Source organism: Balaenoptera borealis, assembly GCF_965194805.1.
Source record: "Balaenoptera borealis genome assembly, chromosome: 16".
In the NCBI taxonomy this organism is placed as follows: Eukaryota; Metazoa; Chordata; class Mammalia; order Artiodactyla; family Balaenopteridae; genus Balaenoptera; species Balaenoptera borealis.
In genome coordinates, this window is record NC_138872.1 from 83,767,134 (window position 1) to 83,776,493 (window position 9,360).

The 9,360-nt window shown below is 40.0% G+C and overlaps 1 protein-coding gene across 1 annotated transcript in view; it reads right to left on the reverse strand.

The window, feature by feature from the left end:
* Positions 1-9,360, reverse strand: part of LOC309613325 (uncharacterized protein) — a 58,803-nt gene that overhangs the window by 48,694 nt on the left and 749 nt on the right. Inside the window, exon 2 of the mRNA XM_082360031.1 lies at positions 1,198-1,282. Within this exon, the coding sequence (XP_082216157.1) occupies positions 1,198-1,273 (76 nt within the window). The 5' untranslated portion in view covers positions 1,274-1,282. The remainder of the gene's footprint in view (positions 1-1,197; positions 1,283-9,360) is intronic.

The following is a 9,360-nucleotide window of genomic DNA, read 5'->3' on the forward strand; positions in this document are numbered from 1 at the left end:
GTCCTATTCAATATGTGCCTCATGGAAAAAAAAGAGTGAAAGGACATATAGCAAAATGTTAACAGTAGTTATCTCCAGCTGGTAGGATTACAGAACAATGAGATGAGCATGAAGGCTTTTTCAGTGGGGGGGCATAGTAACTAGAGAAAACAAAAAACAGACATGTAGAATTCACCCAATCAACCCACCTCAAGAAAGCATGTTCTCAGCAGCAGAATGATGTTATTTTGTCTTTGAAACGAGGGCCTAGATTGCCTAGCAGGTCACAGAGCTGAAAAACCTGGTGTCTCTTATTTTCCCTAATTGCTAATAAAATAGGGTGGCAACAGTGGCTTTAATTTGGACTATTCTTACTTAACTATAATTTTAGTTTATAGTTTGGTAGTTACAATTTAACAGAACACGATCGCAAAGTCAGCTTCGTGAATGTGCTTAATTGTTGAGACTAATGAAAATTATTAAAATACTTGAAACGTTATTTAGTATTTTGCTTCAGCCTCTGCACATTATGAAATACATAAACAATTTTTTAACGTATAGGTTTTTGCAGTTCTTTCCAGCTCGAACACAAAGTGTAGCAAAATGGTGAAGATGTGAAATATTTGTCTAGTTGTTCAGGTTTACAAGCTACATAGTTAATTTCGTGTAACGACTGCAGTTTAATTTTGTGTAATGAGTACTCGGGAATCCAATTTCAAGCAAAAACCTATCTTATATCTCTTCTGCTAATGTTAAGGTATGGTATTACTTTGCAAACACTTAAGAAGACAGATGAAATTGGAATCACCGGGATCGTTTCCATCTGGCCTGTTAATTTATTCACTGGAAAGGCTACTCATTTACATAATGTTTTAACTGGTTCCAAAATGTCAACTGTTTTTGGAAGGGGGTGGATTTTGACATCGTTTTCTTACGGGTTCTACAATGAATGTAGATGGATTCACACCTTAAATTGTAAGGTATTTCAAACATACATCTGAGACTACACAGAGGTGTAGCAAACACCTGTGTACCTACCGCCTCACTGTATCAAACCTTGGCAGGAACTATCTGGTTGCTTTGTAATATGTCATCTTGCTTAGGCTGTAGGTATCTGGTCAGGGTGGGCCGCAGGAGACATCTTGCCTGGGATTAGGAGGGTGGGAGTGAAGCAGCCATGGTACTGATGCTCCAGAGGTCGGTGCGGGGGTAGCTTACCTGCTGGCTCCCCTCCTTGCTGCGGGGCCCTCCTGCTTCCAGCTCCAGGTGCGCTTCCTTCTGTGACAAAGGACATCAGCCTTTCCTGAAGGACATCAGAGTTGGGAGCAGTGAGAGACTGACATGAGTTCCAGTCTGTCCCTAGGGGTTCCAGTTTGTCCTCACTCTCCCCCTCTTTACATCCATCTTCCCTTCCTGACTGTCTGCTCTGCAGATTTCAAGCTTCAGCATCAGATGAAGGCAACAGCCTTATAGAGACTATTGAACCAGACCTCACAAGCTCATAGTACCTGTAATACATATATTTATATATATCACTGTATATATTACATGACTACATAATTGCATAATACCTGTAATTCATATCTAAAAAGTTACATTATATATAATACACATATATATATTTTTTCTAGATGGTTCTCATTCTCCAACTGAACACCGATTTACCAAATTTCCTTCAGGTTTTTCATTTTTTAATAAAAAGAATCACACATTTTGGAAGATCCTTTACAGGTGATCACAGGAGGAGACGGAGATTGAGGACAATTTTAACTGCAGGAGAGAGATGTACCCTCAGGATGAAGGTCACCTCTGAATGACACAGTCTCTGGGCTCTAAGTCAACAGAGAAAAGATCGATTACTTGACTCATGGGTCTGTTATTTCTGCCAGCAGAGAGGAAGTGGCTCTTTGTACAGGTGGCCTTGGAGGTGTATATCACACCCAGACCTCTAGTCAGCAGTTTCCTCTTGGAGCTCAGTACTGAGATGAGCGTAGGGAGGAGAGAACTCAGTAGAACGTCTGATCAGCCTGTACCTGAGCTCTGTCCGCACAGCATGCAGCAGACAGAACTATGAAGGGGAAAAGTCCGTTTCTCCATCCTCCCTGTTCCTACCTCCATAATTGATCCATCAATACACTTACACTGTGTCCTTTAAGGCAGGCATTGCACTGCACAATAGGAACAAGAGGATGACTCCAATTGGGTCCTTCCATTGACATGCTCACTTTTCTTGTTAGCGGGGAGACAGACATATGTGAGAACATGTCTAGAACCTCCCTCCCTGGAACTGTGCCTTCTTACCTGGAACTGTGCCTGTATCTTATTCCCCTGGAATTTTGAGTCCACAAATTCTTTTTCTTTTTTTCAGCTTTATTGAGGTATAGTTGACATTTAAAATTGTGATATATTTAAAGTGTAGGACGTGGTGATTTTATATACGCTTGGATTGTGAAAGGATTCCCACCATCAAGTTAAGAAACACATCCATTGCCTCATATATTTACTTTTTTTTATGAAAACACTTAATTCTACTTTCTTAGCAAGTTTCAATTATACAATACAGTGTTATTAACTATAGTCACCATGTTTACATTAGATCCTTAGACCTTATTTATCTTATTAACTGAAAGTCTGTACCCTTTTACCAGCCTCTCCCTATTTCCCTCACCAGCACCACCCGGTCCCCGGCAACCATCGTTATTCTACTCTCTGTTTCTTTGAGTTCCATTTATTTTTTTAAAAGTTTCCACATATAAGTGATGCCACACACTATTTGTCTTTCTCTGTCTGGCTTATTTCACTTAGCATAATTCCCTCCAGCCTCATCCATGTTGTCACAAATGGCAGGATTTCCTTTTTTCTCATGGCTGAATAATATTCTATTGTGTACATATATGCCATATTTTGTTTATTCATTCATCCATCAGTGGACACTTAGGTTGTTTCCATACCTTGGATATTGTGAATCATGCTGCAATGAACATGCGAGTACAGATATCTCTTCCAGATAGTGATTTCATTTCCTTTGGATATATACTCACAAGTGGAATGGCTGAATCACACAGTAGTTCTATTTTTAACTTTTTGAGGAATCTCCATACTGTTTTCCATAGTGGCTGCACCAATTTACATTCCCACTCATAGTGCACCAGAGTTCCTTTTTCTCTACATCCTGGCCAGCATTTACTATCTCTTGCCTTTTTAAAAATAAACCTGACTGGTGTTAGGTGATATCTTATTGTAGTTTTGATTTGTATTTCCCTGATTAGTGATGTTGAGTAACTTTTCATTTACCTGTTGGCCATTTGGATGTCTTCTTTGGAAAGATGTCTATTCAGATCCTTTGCCCATTTTTTGTGTTATTTTTTTTCTATTGAGTTGTATTAATTCCTTGATATTTTGGATATTAACCCCTTATCAGATGTGTGGTTTGCAAATATTTTCCTCCATTCCGTAGGTTGACTTTTCATTTTATTTATGGTTTCCTTTTGCTGTGCAGAGGCTTTTTAGTTTGATGTAGTCTCATTTTTTATTTTGTTGCTTTCTCGTTTGGTGCCAAATCCAAAAAATCATTGCCAGGACCACTGTCAAGGAGTTTACCCCCTGTGTTTTTCTAGTAGTTTTACTGTTTCAGCTTTTAAGCTCAAGTCTTTAATCCATTTTGAGTTGATTGTGTGTATTGTTTAAAATAGAGATCTATATACATGGGTTTATTTCTGGGCTCTCTATTCTGTTCTATTGATCTATGTGTCTGTTTTATGACAATACCATTCTGTTTTTATTCCTATAGCCTTGTAGTATAGTTTGAAATACAGAAATGAGATGCCTCCAGCTTTGTTCTTCTTTTTCAAGATTGCTTTGGCTATATGGGGTCTTCTGTAGTGCCACATGAATTTTAGGATTTTTTTTCCTATATCTATGGAAAATGCCATTAGAATTTTGATAAGAATTACACTGAATCTGTAGATCACTTTGGTAGTATTGACATTTTAGTAATATTAATTCTTCCAATCCATGAACACAAAATATCTTCCATTTATTTTGTCTTCTTCAATTTCTTTCATCAATGTTTTATAATTTTAAGTGCGCAGATCTTTCACTTCAGTTAAATTTATTCCTAAGTAGTTAATTCTTTTTGATACTACTGTAAATAGGATTGTTTTCTTAATTTCACTTTCTGATATTTTGTTAGTGTATAGAAACACAACTAATTTTTGTGTATTTATATTATATCCTGCAACTTTACTGAATTTGTTTATTCTAACAGATTTTTGGTAGAGTCTTTAGGATTTTCTTTATATAAGATCATGTTGTCTGCAAAAGAGACCATTTTACTTCTTCCTTTATGACTTGGATGACTTTTTATTTCTTTCTGTTGCCTAATTGCTCAGGCTAGGGCCTCCAGTACTTTGTTGAATAAAAGTGATTAGAGTGGGCATTCTTGTCTTGTTCTTGATCTTAAAGGAAAAGCTTTCAGCTGTTCACTGTAGTGCATGATGTTAGCTGTGGTTTTATCATTTATGGGCTTTATTATGTTGAGGTACATTCCTTCTATATCCAGTTTTTTGGGAGTTTTTATCATAAAAGGATGTTGAATTTTGTCAAATGCTTTTCCTCCATCCACTGTGAGGATTATATGACTTTTATCCTTCATTTTGTTAATGTAGTGTATCATATTGATTGATTTATGGATGCTGAACCATCCTTCCATCCCTGGAATAAATTCCACTTGGTCATGGTGTATGATCCTTTTAATGTACTGTTGAATTCAGTTTGCTAATATTTTGTTGCGGGTTTTTTACATCTATGTCCATCAGGGGTATTGGCCTGTCATCTTCTTTTCTTGTAGTATCTTTTTCTGACTTTGGTGTCAGGATAATGCTGGCTTTGTGAAATGAGTTTAGAAGTGTTTTCTCCTCTTCTGTTTTTTAGAAGAGTTTGAGAGTATTGGTATTAATTCTTTAAATGTTTGGTAGAATTCACCAGTGAAGCCATCTGGTCCTGAACTTTTGTTGTTGGGAAGTTTTGATTACTAATTCAATGTCCAAATTAGTAATTAGTCTGTTCAGATTTTTTATTTCTTCATGATTCAGTCTTGGCAGGCTGTATATTTCTAGTGACTTATCCATTTCTTCTAGGTTATAAAATTTGTTGGTTGTTCATAGTAGTTTCTTATGATCCTTGGTATTTCTGTATTATCAATTGTAATGTCTTCTCTTTCATTTCTGACTTTGGGTCCTCCTTCTTTTCTTTAGTTTAGCTAACAGTTTGTCTATCTTGTTCATCTTTTCAAAAAACCAGCTCTTATTCTCATTGGTATTTTCTATCGTCTTTTTAGTATCTATTTATTTTCAATCTGACCTTTGTTATTTCCTTCCTTCTACTAAATTTGGGATTAGTTTGTTCTTCTTCTTCTAGTTCCTTGAGGTTTCAAATTAAATTGTTTGAGTTCTTTCTTTGTTCTTATTATAGGTATTTATTGCTACAAACTTCCCTCTTGGAACTGCTTTTGCTGCATCCAATAAGTTTTGGTAGGGTATGTTTCCACTGTCATTTGTCTCTAGATTTTTTTATTTCCCTTTTTGATTTCTTCTTTGACCTACTGGTTCTTCAAAAGCATGTTGTTTAATCTCCACATATTTATGAATTTTCCAGTTTTCTTCTTGTAACTGATTTCTAGTTTCATACCATTTGTCATTGGAAAAGATGCTTGATAGGATTTCAATCTTTTTAAATTTATTAAAACTTATTTTGTGGTGTAACATATGATCCATCCTGGAAAATGTTTCATGTGTGCTTAAGAATGGTTATTCTGCTGCTGTTGGATGGAATGTTCTGTGTATGTCTGTTAGGGCCATCTCGTCTAACATGTAGTTTAAGTCCAATGTTTCCTTATTGATATTCTATCGGGTTACAGGACAGTGAAATTCGTCCAGAGGAGCCTACTCCTTCTGCACTGAGCCCAGGAGTACAGCCACTAGGAGGTGCTCTTGAATCTGTTTAAAAACTGCTTTTTGTTTGATGTGGTGCTGTGGGACTTGTGAATGTAAGCCTGGTTGGCTATCAAAGCCAGGTAACTTGGGGGTCCACACTTGGGTGGCAGCTGGGGCACTAGATGTGTGGACAAGGTCCTCCAGGAAGAAACGGTGACTTGGTTTCATTGTTGGAGTGAACCAGTGGGAAAGTCAGGGAAAGCACCCATCAGCTATTTGGGGTTTCAAGGAGGATCACAGCCAGCCTTTAGATGAGTGCTAAATTAGAAGGAGACCCTTAGGCAGCAGCTTGGAAAGTATGCAGTCAAATCCCTTCCAGGGAAAGACAGAACGATAGGCATTTTTGTCTGCTCCCTCTGCACTGAGCCTTGGGGAAACAGCCATTGCACGTGCTCATGTGCCCATTAAGAACTGCTCCTTTGCTTGCTATAGTCCTGTGGGTCTGGTGGATGCAAATCCCACTGGATTTCAGAGTCAAGTGTTTTGGGGGACTGGCCCTCAGTGAGACTCTTAAAAGTTGAGGTGCTGGATGTGCAGTCCAAACCCGTCACTCCTCAAGGAGAAGCTAGGCATTGGGGATTTCTTCCCAATTGTATGGAGCTGTGCAGGAGGTGGGGCTTATATGGCAAGAGTGTGTCTCAGACTTTGCTGCCCTTTTTTTTTTTTTTTAACATCTTTATTGGAGTATAATTGCTTTACAATGGTGTGTTAGTTTCTGCTTTATAACAAAGTGAATCAGTTATACATATACATATGTCCCCATATCTCTTCCCTCTTGCATCTCCCTCCCTCCCACCCTCCCTATCCCACCTCTCTAGGTGGACACAAAGCACCAAGCTGATCTCCCTGTGCTATGCAGTTGCTTCCCACTAGCTACCTATTTTACGTTTGGTAGTGTATATGTGTCCATGCCACTCTCTCACTTTGTCACAGCTTACCCTTCCCCCTCCCCATATCCTCAAGTCCATTCTCTAGTAGGTCTGTGTCTTTATTCCCGTCTTGCCCGTTTTGATGTTGGTATTTTCTCATTCACCTTCCGTGTGGGAGTCATTCAGCTAGTTTCTGGATTTCTCTCAGATGAAACGACTCTGTGTGTAGCTGTACATTCAGTGCATTTGTGGGACAAAGGATGCTCAGGAACGTCCTACGTCTCCAACTTGGTCTCCCCTTCTGAGTTCACAAATTGTCTGTGCAAAGGATCTAATTTTCTATTTCTATAACTGGACTTAGTTTTGAATCCCCATCATGCTGGGCGACAGAATAATAATTCAGGATGACATAAGGCAATCAGCCTCCTCCTCACCCTTCTTTCCCTGGTTGGAGAGAGGAAGTGGGTACTCCAAAGCCCTTCATGGGAAAGGAGTATCTGGTGCTCAGTCCATACTAGTGACCACTGAGTCATCTTCATTCCTCTCTAGTCTTGTGGCCTTCGGTGGTGGTTCCACCTAGGCCACAGCTAGCTTCTCTTTGTCCTCATCTTATGGCATCTCAGGTCTGGCTTTCTCTGAATTACTTCTGTGCACAAGTAAAACATTTGGTTGCTTCCTGCATCAAAGTAGCGCTTACCGCCTAGACACTCACGTGGCCACAGCTACCCTACTGTTGTTGCATCATGCTTGACACTGAGGGGAACTCTGCAAGGCTTGCCACCTCCCCAGCTCCACAGGGAACAATGTACACATCCACATCCTCTCTCCTCTGAGATCTCCAAGCACATCTAAGTATCTATCATCATTACTTCTCCCACCTCACACCCAGGCAACACCCTAGGAGTGTGAGAGAGGGGGATGCATCACTACCTAAGCTTTCTTGCTTCCTTGGCTTTTGAAACTTAAAAGCATTTTGATTTCTGGTTTTGTTTGTTTGTTTTTGTTTTTATATCATCTCTCTCCTGTGGCAATCAATGCAACTGACTGAACGGGGCACAGGAGGCAAAGTAATCAAGGAAGTAGAGGCCTGCTGGGGAGAATGCTATAATGCTATAAAATGTTATCTCACCACATGTACATAGGACTTTGCACTTCATTTGTATCATCTAATGTAATATTTGCAATAACCCTTTGAGGCAGGTATTAATCTCATTTTACAGAGGAGGAAACTGAGGTCAAAGAAGTTAAGTGAGTAGTCAAAGGTCATACAACTGGTAAGTGACAAAACCAGAACTAAAATTCAGGTGTTCCCACCTAAGCCCTGGGCTCTTTCTACTACTCTTCCAACAGCATTTGTTCTGAGACAGAGGAAAGAATTCTTTAACCTGGAGTTTTCAAATTATGGTTCCTGGAGCCCCAGGGTCCTGTGCAGGTGCCTTAGGGTCCCCCAGGGAGATAGAGATTGAGGGGCGGGTAGTTCCTGGAAAAGGCCAGAGGGATGTACTCTTAGATCTCAATCCTCTCACATTCAAGCAGGGTAGCTCTGTGTCTATTTAATATATTAGAAGTTCTGACAGACTTTGGGGGGGGGGATAAAAAGGGGAGAGGGGATTTTGCTACCCTAAAATTCTTTGAAAATTATTACTTTAATGTCAAAACAAGTCTTTCTAACAGGAGAATGTCATACACTAAAGCAAGTAAGGACAGTAGTCTTTTGTTGAATAATGATTAAGGGCTGGTAACTACTATACATACAATCATAGTCCCATTTAATTTTTTTTTTTTTGCCCGGCACAGTGCAGCTTGCAGGATCTTAGTTCCCCAACCAGGGACTGAACACAGGCCAGGCAGTGAGAGTGCCAAGTCCTAACCACTGGACCACCAGGGAATTCACACCTTTTTTTTTTTTTACTTATTTATTTTTGGCTGCATTGGGTCTTCTTGCTGCACGCGGGCTTTCACTAGCTGCAGAGAGCGGGGTCTGCTCTTTGTTGCGGTGCACAGGCTTCTCACTGTGGTGGTTTCTCTTGTTGCAGAGCACAGGCTCTAGGCATGTGGGCTTCAGTAGTTGTGGCACCTGGGCTTCAGTAGTTGTGGCACCTGGGCTTAAGTAGCTGTGGAACGCAGGCTCTAGAGAGCAGGCTCAGTAGTTGTGGTGCACGGGCTTAGTTGCTCTGTGGCATGTGGGATCTTCCCGGACCAGGGCTCAAACCCGTGTGCCCTGCATTGGCAGGCAGATTCTTAACCACTGCGCCACCAGGGAAGCCCCACCCATTTAATTCTTAAAGTGAAATTCCAACTAGAAAAGCATTTACTATTAGTTATTTTACTATAAGACACAGAGACTTGAGAAAGGTTACATAATCAGTCCAAGGATGCACGCCTAGGGAGTGACAGAGCTAGAATAAGTACCCAGATCTGTCTCATGTCCAAATTCCAACACCGCCTCCCTAAACGTGAAGGTCTATTCTGCCAGGCTGGATAAGAAGTCCTGTTTCCAAACCTAATCTGTGAGGGAT